Source organism: Selaginella moellendorffii, unplaced genomic scaffold (genome assembly GCF_000143415.4).
Source record: "Selaginella moellendorffii unplaced genomic scaffold, v1.0 SELMOscaffold_67, whole genome shotgun sequence".
Lineage (NCBI taxonomy): Eukaryota > Viridiplantae > Streptophyta > Lycopodiopsida > Selaginellales > Selaginellaceae > Selaginella > Selaginella moellendorffii.
This window is the reverse complement of record NW_003314328.1, coordinates 679938-691229: the sequence shown is the minus strand read 5'-3', so window position 1 is coordinate 691229 and position 11292 is coordinate 679938. Positions and strand designations below refer to the sequence as shown.

Sequence of the window (11292 nt, the reverse complement as noted above, 5' to 3'; positions counted from 1 at the left end):
GGGGATGGAAAGAATGGATTGAGAGATTTTGCGAGACTGAAAAGAATTGTGATTTGGGAAGAATGGAAGGCAAGGGAATAATAATCGCTAGGTTGTCATGAGCATTGCATTGCATGGCAGCACTCATTTTCACTCTATCAACATCCTACTTTTTTATTTGTATTGGCAGCCTTTCTGGCAATTTGCAAAGAGCCAGGGAGTTCCATCCAAACACACACTGAAGTTTCCCACGTTCCACGGACAGATAGAATCAAGAGCATAAGTGCGTTTAGGCTAGAATATGTGGAACGATGTGTATATCTTCGCGGGATTTGTCACATTGGAATGAATTATTAAAGACCGGATGATGCTTCAAGGGTTTTCATTGAATCGATTGATTTGCGCTTGCAGCCCCCACAACACTGTTTGTGCGCATGCTTGCGTGTTTTGTTTAGATTGCTGTCTTCCAGTCCAATGCAAATCCCTGCCTTTCCTGACCGATGCAAGCTCAGCAATTCATACACAAGAATTCTGAAAACGGAATATATATATATAAAAGAAACGACATGTGATGGCAGTTACAAACAGTTGGAGATTGACAGTTTATCAAGAATGGTAAGATTTAGTTTCATTTTGTTACAACTTTTTTAATGCTTGTTACTTTCAGCTGGAAATCTCCTCACTTTTTAACCACCCCTCAACCAACACAGCTGCATCTAGGAGTGCAAAGATTTATAACCCCCACTCTATCATAGTCCAACCGGATTTTATGTGCGAATATTCGGATCTTATTTTATGATAACCATGGTTTACGCTATCTCGAAAAGGTAATCTTGGTTATATATAAAGACGAAGTAAAGATTGTTAGGGTACCATTCAATAATGAAGAGGATCTTGTGCCTGCCAGAAGAGGTTCTAGAAGCCATCTTTCTAAGGCTTCCTATTTCAGGCGTTATCAGGGTGAGGAGCGTATGCAAACATTGGAGGAAGCTCGTAAACTTACCAAGTTTCACGGAGCTCTTTTCTGACAGTGGCGTGATTTCATGGGATGCGATCATCATGGACTCTAGCACCGCGGTTATGCATTGGGGAGGACATGAAATGTACTCCGCCACCTTTCGAGATAACCTAGTGATTGCCGCACACAACAAGCGATACTACATTGGAAATCCTTTTCTTGGTAGCTGGGAAACAATCCCCGAGGTCCAGGACGAGATGGTGCAGTTTGATAGCGTTTGTATCAAAGGTGATGACGGATGCTACAAACTTGTGGCATGGGGGTTTCATAACCGGGTCTGGACATTCTCCCGTGGGCAATCTTGCTGGGTGGAGGAAAAGGATTTGCCTCGGAGCTTGGCATCAACCCCAGTGGTTTTCGACGACAAAGTGGTCTCGATCAACATCGATAAAGAGAGCTTGACAATCTATGATACCACAACTTGTGAGTTCTTGTTTAGGGATTTATCTGTGATTGGGATGCGAGGGCAAGCCCATCTTCTAGTCTGGGAGAAGAAACTTTTTGTGGTGGCAACCGAGGATGAGGATCTCGAAGGAAAGATCAAAATTTGGGATATTACAAGAGACGAAATACGTTTGGAGGCTGAAAAGGTCATCGCTGACGAGATATGTGTCTCATACATTCGGCAGCATTTCGATTTCAGGTCGAAGAAAAGCTACCTGTGCTTTCGTGCTTTTACCCCGGCCGAGTGTGAGGAAGATGGAGACACGAGCTCGCAAGAATTTTGTTACAATCTGGACGAGAAGGTGTGGGAGGATTGCAAAACACCCAAGGCTTTGTATGATCCCATAAATGTGAAACTTTGTGATCCCATAAATGTGAAGCATAGGAGATCAAATATGAAAGGGAAATATATTTTGTAGATCATTCACCAAGAAAAGAATAGTAAGTCTAGCCAGTGTTTTGCATGCCAGCCGCGATTCCCTTCATGGTGAGGATGAGCGAGTCGTGAATTCCAGCCGCCACCTCCGCCGTGGCTCTCGACGCCACCACCTCCGCCACCGGCAGCTCCACAAAGATCCTCGAGCTCTGCTGCCTCAGCTTCTTGAGCGTGAAAGCCTGCTGTACGTTGAGCGGAGTTATGAATGGCTCGCGAAGGCTCAGCCGCTGCTTTAATATCGGATTCCCGGCCAAAAGCTCGCTGTGTCCCGCCACCTGCAAGCTCCTTTCCAGCCATCGCATCCAAATCCAAAAGCTCGAAAATGGATTCACGTACCTTGAGCAGCAGCTCCTTTGTCTCTTCGTACTTTTGCCTCAAGTGGTCTCCAAATGGCAGCAGCTCTTTGGGAACCAAAAGCTCGTCGTACAGCGCCGCGACACGGGGATCTCCCTTTGCAAACACCATCTCGATGAGGTCCACGGTTGCACGGAAGAAGGGCCACATCTTGTACATCTCCTGGAGCGCTTGCAAGTTCGTTGCATCGCGCTGGATCACTGCTTTGAAAGCCGCTCCAACTCCGAGCCACACTGGAAGGTGAAACCTGGTCTGCGTCCAGGCGAAGATCCATGGGATTGCCCGGAGGGACTCGACGCCTCCGCTGGGATTTCTCTTGGAAGGTCGGCTTCCTATGTTCATCCGTCCATACTCCAGCACTGGAGTTGCCTGCAAAACAGCTCCTTGCATTGTAATCAAGCTGCAGAAAAAGCTTCTTTCTTACCGCTGTGAAATAGTCCATGAATTGTTTGTCCTTGAAAACAGTGGCTCGATACTCCGCCGTTGCAACCACGGCCATCTCGTCCATCAACGAGCGCCAGTGTTGCTCGGGTGTTCTCGGCGGACACATTCCATGTTCAAGCGTCGCCGCAGTAAGCCGTTGGAGCGTCCGGAAGCAAAAGCTGACTTCTCCAAACGACTGCTGGATGACTTCCCCTTGGATTGTCACGCGGAACGACCCATTGATTGTGTCCGAAGGCTGCGAAAGAACTGCCAGATGAGTCGGGCCGCCGCCTCTGCCGACACTGCCCCCACGTCCGTGAAACATGACAAGCTTCACACCGTGCTTCTTCGAAACCTCGACAAGCTTTTCCTGCGTCTGGAACAGTTGCCAAGCAGCACATAATCTCCCCGCGTCCTTTCCAGAGTCGGAGTAGCCGATCATCACCTCCTGCTTCCCATTGATGTGACTACGATACCAGTCGATCGAAAAGAGGCAATCCATGGCTGCTGGAGCTGCTTCTAAATCCGCGAGCTTCTCAAAGAGCGGCACCACCCGCAGTGGCTTGCTCACCCGGCACTCTCGTTGCAGAAGCTCGACTGTGAGAACATCGGACGGAGCTGTAGCCATGGAGATAACGTAGGCTCCAAAGCAGTCAGCTGGCAACTCGGATATAACGTAGAATGTGCCTAGCACGTCCTGGACCTCTTCAGTCATCGGAAGATCAGCACCAAAGAGTGGTCTCTTGCTGCGGAGCTCCGTGAGTAGCCATTCTTGCCTCTTCGTTTCTGGCCAGCTTCTGTAGCTACCCAGGCCGAGGTAATTCGTGATGGCGTCCATAACATCTGTATGCCTCTCGGACTCCTGGCGAATGTCTAATCTCACGAGTCCCAGCCCAAAGCTCGCAACTTGACGCATGAAGTCCAGCAGGCTTCCATCAGCGATTGGCTTGTCACCTGTAGAGCAGAGAGAGCGATAACAGACCTCCAGAGGCTGCAGTATCTGTGCTGCTTCAAGCAAAGAATCGTCCAGTATCACAATCAGTACGTCGACATACGTAGGTGATCCAGTATATACCTGTTCGGTCGAGGTGAAAGTTTCATCTGGGCCAATGTCGGACTTCCCGTTTCCAAGGAGCTGCCGTGTTCGTCCTCGCGTCTGATAAAGGCGGTCACGGAAATCGCCGAGCAGTACTCGATATGGTTCCGTGGGTGGAATTTGCTTCCAAAACTCTGCCAGCAGATACATAGCAATGATAGTCGGATTCCTCAAAGATAAGCACGTTGACACTGCAAACCTATATAGTGTTTCACATCGATTTTCTCTCCAGCAAGCAACTGAGAGGCTCTAGTGCGCACCTCGTCATTGCAACGACACATTGATAGCTACAGAGAAGCAAAAAAAAACTCTTCTTAGAAAGTTTTATGCATGACGACTTTGCAGAGTTCCTACCTCAAACATCAGATCCTCGATCTGTGAAAAGTATAGATTTGCTGCCATAAGCCTCGCCAGCAGACATACGTCTCGCGTAACCTCGGGTGTTACACGAGGATTTCCTTAAGAAAAAGTAAGGCTCAGCAATCGTTAAAGCAGCAAAAGCATACCATCTCTGTCGCCTCCCATCCATGAGGAGAACTGTATGAGAGGAACGTTGTACGGAAGGCGTTCCTTGAGACCGATGTTTCTTAGCGCAGTATCCACCCGACGAAGAAACTTGGGAAGGCCGTTCCAGATTGTCTCGTGAAAGTAGCTCATCCCGGCACGCATCTCGTCCTGCGGGGTTGGGGGCGCACGTCTTATTTCATCAGTTCGAAAAGCAGCTTGAATCTGCGAGAATGGAGCCAGCATTGGTTTATCTACAAACGAGACAAAAAAACACTTACCTCTCGCTGGAGAGCCTCGTCTATTTCTTGCCTATCGTCGGGAGATAAGTCGTCCTTGTGCAGCTGGGACAAACAGTTACGAATGCTGCAAGCTAGACACAAACAAGTCAGTGCTCACGTCTAACGATCTTTTCTTACCGAGCAAGAGGAGAAGTTCGTCAAGTTTGTGATCTTTTCTTACCGAGCATGTTTTTGGAGGAGCGAGCGTCGAATGGATTGAGTTGGATGAGCAGTCAGTACTAAATCCACAGTCTGGCGCTTCAAAGCCTGGAAGATCTCGTCCGGAGTTTTCCCCACGTCGCTCATCAGCCGCCGAAAAGTCTCCTCCAAGTTCGACTCCGTCGCGGCACTGTTCTCATCGCCAATGTCGCCGGATCTCCTCACAGCGCTCGCCTTGCGGCAAGAGAACTGGACCTCCTCCGCGAGGTTTCCCAGGTTGAGCATGTGAGAGAAGGAACTCGCGACAATGCTGGAATCCCCGGGGCCAAGGCCGTCGAGCACAGTTGCGAGCTCACCCAATTTCTTGGTGTTGCCACTGTTCTGGTACTCCACCGAGAGCTGGTAGCAGCGCTCGACCTTGAAACAAAGATCTATCGATCAAACAGGGCAAAATAAACGTCGATCGATCACTTACAGCTTCTTTGATCCCCTGGCCGTGGAGATCCTCGAGCATCCGGAGGAAGTGATCGAGAAGAACGCTGTCAAACTCGATCAAGCGCTTGTCCTCCGGGGCAGTGACGGGGACGAGCATCCGCATTACAGTGCTCCTCCTCTCCCTCTCCGCCATTCTTGCTTCCCTGCCCTAGAACACCTAAACGAATTTCCATTGACAAAGAAGCATAATTCCATAGATTCGCAATTAGCGTAAACTTCCCCGTCCAATGGAGGTATAGCTCACTGGTAGAGCAATTGGCTGCAGTCCAATGGGTCACTAGTTCAATCCTGGTTGCCTCCTTTTCTAGAAATTAAATTTTAAAAACCTTAATAAATTTAAAATAATTTAGTCTTTAGTATTTTATAGTTATTCTTGCATGGTGCTGGATGCCAAAAAGCCAAAATCTAAGCGTGCCCAGTTTCAATAATGTGCTGGAGCCTCACATTGGCTAGCCATTTTAACAACAAGCTTTTGCGAATGTCGATCAAGTTTTGGGGGGCCACCCAAGGAGCTCCAATCCAACCAATTGTCGGTGGCCTTGACAAGAATCTCCCCAGGCCAACGTAAGGCAATGAATGCCCAGTATGGCATTTGCAGTTCCTGAGATGTGTAGAAAGATGTGATCTTTCGTAGAAGATTGGAAGCTGATTGGCCCCAGAGCACTGTTTTGGGCTTCACAGCCGCGTAGGCTCCACGGCAGAGTGTAGAAGAATCCGGTGCGCACACTTTGGAGCAGCGCAGCGAGCACTCACTGCCACCAAATCGATCCGGCACCGCCGCAGAGCACTCAAAGTTTATGTAAGAGTGAGAGAGATCACTGCTAGCAGTGGAATCAAATATTATACTATAGATATTTCAAGTAAAAGTATATGAAAACCAGAAATCAAGGCTGATTCAGGAGGTTTGATTGCCAGGAGCTATAATTTGGGCCATATAATCACGACGGTGTCAAAAGACCCACAGTGCAAGGCATAAGGTCTTCCGGGACAAAAAAGGAGAGAAGGGTTTGTTTGTTGATCCAAAGTTCATGGTGATCATCCCTTTTGGCGCTTGGTTTTCCTCTCTTTCTCTCAACCATTGAGGGCAATTATAGAATTTCGGATTTTGAGAATGACAATGATCAAAATTCGCTCCAAAGAGAACCAAAGCGGGCATCACACTCATGGCTAAATGCCCCCCCTCCCCCCACCCCCAAACACTTAAGCTAAATGCCCACCTTTATAGAAAAGAAAGCACCCCAATGCGGCCTAGGGATACCCTTTGGCGACGACGATCTAGCAAGAGAAGCTCTCCTAACTTCTATAACTCCCGATTTCCTCATTCATCCATGTGGATTCTCCTTGCGAATACTTTATAAGACAACAAGAAATAATGGCAATGCTAACTACATAGACACAATACTTCACATATGATTCTCTGGAATCTACATTCTTTCGCGCAATTGCTTTACAAAAAGTAGGGCAACACGCCGCGACAGTATTGGCCTACCATTTTAAAAGATTCGGTGGCGCGCCGGGGCCGACGGTGCAGATGGCACCTCCCCGGCATCGCACGGCCCGCATGTGTTTTCGGCGGGGCGTACGGCGGGGTGGCGGCGGTGTCGCATTCCGTGCCCTAAATGCCAATAAGTAAATGTGCATTGAAAAATTTAAAGGCTTGTATATAAGCTATACAATGGCAACCACACACACAAGGGCTTCTTTGTCAGGATTTTCGATGTTTTCTCGGCGTGTCCTTTGGTCCTCTCTTACATTGTCTCGCCTCCTTTTCTTTACTCCAATCGAGCGTGAATCGTCCCAATCGATCGAGTGATTGATTGATTGATCGAGCAAAAAAAAAAAAAAGAGAGAGAAGGTAGAGCTTTCTCTTTTTTTTCGTTCGTGAGGCCGATGGAGGATCCAGCAAAGGCGTGGCAAAAGGTCGCTGGGGATGAGGAGAAAGGAGGAGGGCAAGAGAAGCTCTCCAAGGTCGGCCATGGCGGCGAGGAAGAACACTTAGACGAGGCCACGCTCAAGATGATTGTGGAGGAGCACTTGCATGAGTGCCCATCCCTCGCCCAGGCAAGATTTCTCCCACATTTCTCTCGCATTTCTTCTCGATCGCCCATCGCCCATCTCTCTCCCTCTCCACGATCGAAGCCCAAGACTGATCGCTCGATTCTTTTGGTTCCTCCATGGCCAGATTCTCGAGGAGCTGCGCGAATTGGGTCGAATTGCGGTGCCCATCACCGCCATGAACTGCGTCGTCTACCTCCGAGCCATGGTCTCGGTGCTCTGCCTGGGCCGACTGGGCGGCCGCGAGCTCGCCGGCGGCGCGCTCTCCATCGGCTTCACCAACATCACGGGCTACTCGGTTCTCTTCGGCCTGGCATCCGGCATGGACCCGATTTGCGCCCAAGCTTTCGGATCCAAGAACTGGAAGCTCATCGGCCTCTCACTCCGGCGGACGATCCTCGTCCTCCTCACCGCCTGCGTCCCAATCTCCCTCCTCTGGATCAATCTCCACCGAATTCTCCTCTTCCTCGCCCAGGATCCAAGCATCACCGCGGTCGCGAGCACCTACTGCCTCTTCTCCCTGCCCGATCTCCTCGCCAACAGCATCCTCCAGCCGCTGCGCGTCTACCTTCGATCGCAGGGCATCACCACGCCGATGATGTGGTGCTCCGCCGTGGCGGTGGCGCTCCACGTCCCGCTCAGCCTCGCGCTCGCGTTTGGGCTCCGGCTGGGCGTCCCGGGCGTCGCCATGGCCGCCGTCTTCACGAACTTCTTCATGATCGCGCTCCTCCTGCTCTACCTCCGGATCTCGGGCGTCTACCGCCGGACTTGGGGCGATGGCTGGTCGATGGACTGCCTCCGCGAGTGGCGCCCGCTGCTGGCGCTCGCGCTGCCCAGCTGCTTCGCGATCTGCCTCGAGTGGTGGTGGTATGAGATCATGACGCTGCTCGCGGGCTACCTCCCGAATCCCGAGGTCGCGGTGGCCACCACCGCGATCTTGATCCAGACCACCTCGCTGATGTACACGATCCCGCTCGCGCTGAGCGCCAGCGTCTCCACCAGGGTCGGGAACGAGCTGGGCGCGCGGCGGCCGGACCGGGCGCGCCGCGCGGCATACGTCGCGCTGGGGTGCGCGTTGGTGGTGGCCACCGCCGGGCTGACGTGGACTACCGCGCTGCGCCACCAGTGGGGCCGCGTCTTCACCCGCGACGCCAGCGTGCTGGCGCTCACCGCCGCCGTCATGCCGCTCATCGGGCTGTGCGAACTGGGCAACTGCCCCCAGACGACGGCGTGCGGCGTGCTGCGCGGTACCGCGCGGCCGGCCATTGGCGCGCGGATCAACCTCGGCTCCTTCTACTTCCTCGGGACGCCCGTCGCGGTGGCGCTGGCCTTCTGGTTTAAGGTCGGCTTTGGCGGACTGTGGTACGGACTCCTGGCGGCGCAGGCGGCGTGCGCGTTCTCGATCCTGCTCGTCGTGTGGCGTACGGACTGGGTGGTGGAGGCGGAGCGGGCGCGGCGGCTGACGGGTACGGAGCTGGAGCTGAAGGGCGGCGCGAAGGGAGGTGCCAACGGCGGCGCCGCCGCCACTAGTACGGACGAAGAGCACGGGCTTCTTCTCAAGCCTGTCACCTCCCAAGAAGCTGGAGTTTGACATGAGCGAGAGGAGAGGTCTCCGCAGAGAAGAGAATTTTGGCCAGTCGCTACGCTGTCTCTTGGTTGTTTTTAATTTGCCGGAGTAAACTTGGAGCACGAAAGTTGACCTGTGATGGTTGTCTAGTGCCGTACAGTAGTGTCAGCGCGATGTTGCCGGTGGGGTGGCACGCAGTGGAGCGGCCAGTAGATTTTGTTATGTTTGGAGTGCCCCCATTGTTCGCAGCACGATATATCCAACCACACCGCATGAAATTTTTTGGATTTCCAGCAAATCGCATTTGTTCTTCCCTTTTGGCAGAAGAGGTTATTCTTTTTAGATATTTGTGAGATGTGGACGCAAAAGAAAAGCTGCTCCACATGTACTGAAAAAAAAGAAAAAGGAAAAAAGAGAAAAGAAATACTGACACTCGGGCTGGTGTACTCTTTGTTTTTGTTTGATTTTGATTCATCATATAAGTGCGCGTCTCCTCTTTTTGTTTGTGTGTGTGTCTAGTGTTGTCTTGCTTGTTTTCTTAAAGATTCGCGATGGACACACCCATCGCTAGCGCCCGTAGCTGTCTGGCACTTAAAAGTCGTTAGCGATCCAGAGTTTTGGCATAAAAGATGTTTAGAGCCAACTCACAGCACAGCCAGGCAGAGGATTCTTGTTCCTTGTTCTTGATTGATCTGAGAACTTACAACCTGGATTGTCCACACAAAACTGTATTGAACAGGAAGATTTGCTTACCGTCTGATGTAAGCTCCAGTGAGAAGGGGCTCATATTGTGAGCTTGAAGAAGCGATGACAATCCCTGAAACTTACGATGCGCTCCACAAGAAGCCCGTGAGACTTGGAATACGATGGAAGGAACACCTGTGGGAAACACTACGGAATTTACAGAAGGAAAGGAGGAAGACAAAGCTTACATCTGCCGCGCGTATCAGGAGGCTGAGCCTTCGGTCAGTTTTGTCCAGATTATTGATCACGGCGATCCAAATCTGTGACGCCAGAGCCTGTGCCTCATTGCCTGCCATCTTACAAGCCAGGAACTGGTCTGCCATTCAATACCCAGTCGTTAACATTGAATGAGTGAAACAAAAGAAAAGAGGAGAACGCTCGCTCGTCCAGAGGAACTTAACTGATTGTAGTTCCGTGGAGAAGGCTGTATGAAACCGAGGAAGCGGACTCGAGCTGTTCTTTCAGGTAGAGATAGACGTGTCCGGCGACTTCTTCGACGTCGCCGCCTATAAGTGGTAACACTGCTTTGCTCGCGTGCATGGCTCTGTAGCGACTGCAAAGAGAACGAGCAATGAAAAAAGCGAGAAAGGACGATTGCTTGATCGAAGAAAAGACGTGTTAGTTTTATGAGATGATAGAGACTAAGCAGAGAAGGGAAAGAACAAAGATATGATAGCGAGGAAAGTTTGATAAACTGGAATGAATAGAAAATGATAGCTTGATCAAAGAGAAACCATGCGACATGTTAAACTAGAGGAGTGATGATAGTTTGATCAGATGAATAGTTTCGTTGAAGTTGAAGTTGATCAAAGAGATAGAGATCAAAGCAAGGAAAGATAGTAGCGAAGAAATGGTGATGATAATGTAATTTAAGAGAAGAATGATAGAAGAGGAAGATCGAAAGAACAAGAAAAACATAAATGAATTCGCAGAAGAGAAGGGAAACGAGCATAACGAAGAAAGTTTGATCGACGAAAAGAATGAATAGTTCGATTGAAGACGATGATAGCTTGATCAAAGAGAAACTATGGGAAGTGACAGTGTCGTTAGAGAAAGAGAAAGAATGATGAAAAAGGAAGACCAGTGTATAGTTAAACAAAAGGAAGGGATCTAGAGTGATGATAGCACTTTGATCAACAGGAAGAAGGTGAATAGTTTCGTGGAAGTTTGATCAAAGAGATAGATAGAGATAGAGATCAAAGAGAACAGAGAAAGAAATATAATGGCGATAGCGAAGAAACAATGTCCTCTCTCTCTCACACACACACACAAACACAGAGAGAGAGAGAGCGTACCGCTTGCTACAGCCTCGGCCAATTGGGCCGGGCCATCGCTCGACCTCCGCGGTGTGAGGCCATTTTCTCAGCAGCGCCAATCGCCACAGCTCCTCGCTCTTGAAGAGCGCCGCCCATTGCTTCTTGGCGCACGCCGCCGCCGGCCAGTTTGGAGCGGGAATGCGGATGAGAATTTCGATGAGGACGTGCTCGGGCAAGCGCTCAAACCAATCGGGGCCGCCTTGATCCTCCTCTTGCGAGAATTTGGGCCCGAGCTCGTCCACAGTCGATTCCTCTGCCATGCCCGGCTAATTCGCTGCCGCCAAGCTCGATTTCCACTGCCAGCAGCAGGCAATCGATCGATTGGGGCGGCGAAATCGACAGCTTACCTCGCATCGCGGCCGCATTTCTGCCCTAGACCACAAACTGACAAGATTTGATTGACAGATGAAAGAGCGGAAGA

The 11292-nt window shown here is 50.6% G+C and overlaps 3 protein-coding genes and 1 non-coding gene across 8 annotated transcripts; 2 read left to right on the top strand and 2 right to left on the bottom strand.

Moving 5' to 3' along the window:
• Positions 1–1835: 1835 nt before the first annotated feature.
• On the bottom strand, positions 1836–5322 carry LOC9653012 (phosphoenolpyruvate carboxylase 2). Its single transcript, XM_002985326.2, has 10 exons — positions 5170–5322; positions 4717–5111; positions 4536–4620; positions 4257–4479; positions 4105–4208; positions 3950–4037; positions 3730–3884; positions 2656–3654; positions 2214–2600; positions 1836–2152 (listed from the first exon to the last, which is right to left on the bottom strand). Exons 1-10 carry the CDS (start codon positions 5320–5322, stop codon positions 1889–1891), a joined length of 2853 nt encoding a protein of 950 aa, XP_002985372.2. The 3' UTR covers positions 1836–1888.
• Positions 5323–5418: 96 nt separating this feature from the next.
• Positions 5419–5490, top strand: TRNAC-GCA. Its single transcript has one exon. It is a non-coding gene; the product is annotated as a tRNA-Cys (tRNA).
• A 1367-nt stretch (positions 5491–6857) lies between these two features.
• LOC9649880 (protein DETOXIFICATION 54) lies at positions 6858–8950 on the top strand. The gene is made up of 2 exons (XM_024659268.1): positions 6858–7250; positions 7372–8950. Exons 1-2 carry the CDS (start codon positions 7080–7082, stop codon positions 8833–8835), a joined length of 1635 nt encoding a protein of 544 aa, XP_024515036.1. The 5' UTR covers positions 6858–7079; the 3' UTR covers positions 8836–8950.
• Positions 8951–9250: 300 nt separating this feature from the next.
• Positions 9251–11254, bottom strand: LOC9653011. Of its 5 annotated transcripts, none has more exons than XR_002990166.1 (7): positions 11219–11254; positions 10851–11167; positions 9957–10108; positions 9744–9871; positions 9565–9690; positions 9460–9503; positions 9251–9401 (listed from the first exon to the last, which is right to left on the bottom strand). XR_002990166.1 is itself a non-coding variant. In XM_024659270.1 (6 exons), the coding sequence occupies exons 2-5, from the start codon at positions 11129–11131 to the stop codon at positions 9595–9597; spliced, it is 657 nt and encodes a 218-aa protein (XP_024515038.1). In that variant the 5' UTR covers positions 11132–11167; positions 11219–11254; the 3' UTR covers positions 9251–9510; positions 9565–9594. The 5 variants fall into 5 exon arrangements, 2 of the variants coding, with proteins under 2 accessions (XP_024515038.1, XP_024515037.1); XR_002990164.1 differs by having other exon boundaries at positions 9251–9395; XR_002990165.1 differs by having other exon boundaries at positions 9251–9391.
• Positions 11255–11292: the final 38 nt, after the last annotated feature.

Excerpts from the sequence above, each read along its gene's own strand:
- LOC9653012 (XM_002985326.2), bottom strand. The coding sequence starts at position 5,322 with ATGGCGGAGAGGGAGAGGAGGAGCACTGTAATGCGGATGCTCGTCCCC. Across the intron at positions 3,885-3,949 it reads CGATGTGAAACACTATATAG|AGTTTTGGAAGCAAATTCCA; the intron begins GTTTGCAGTGTC and ends ATCTGCTGGCAG. Across the intron at positions 3,655-3,729 it reads CTTTCACCTCGACCGAACAG|ATACTGCAGCCTCTGGAGGT; the intron begins GTATATACTGGA and ends GAAGCAGCACAG.
- LOC9649880 (XM_024659268.1), top strand. The coding sequence starts at position 7,080 with ATGGAGGATCCAGCAAAGGCGTGGCAAAAGGTCGCTGGGGATGAGGAG. Across the intron at positions 7,251-7,371 it reads AGTGCCCATCCCTCGCCCAG|ATTCTCGAGGAGCTGCGCGA; the intron begins GCAAGATTTCTC and ends CTCCATGGCCAG.
- LOC9653011 (XM_024659270.1), bottom strand. The coding sequence starts at position 11,131 with ATGGCAGAGGAATCGACTGTGGACGAGCTCGGGCCCAAATTCTCGCAA. Across the intron at positions 10,109-10,850 it reads GGCCGAGGCTGTAGCAAGCG|TCGCTACAGAGCCATGCACG; the intron begins GTACGCTCTCTC and ends TTCTCTTTGCAG. Across the intron at positions 9,691-9,743 it reads TCCTGATACGCGCGGCAGAT|GTGTTCCTTCCATCGTATTC; the intron begins GTAAGCTTTGTC and ends TGTTTCCCACAG.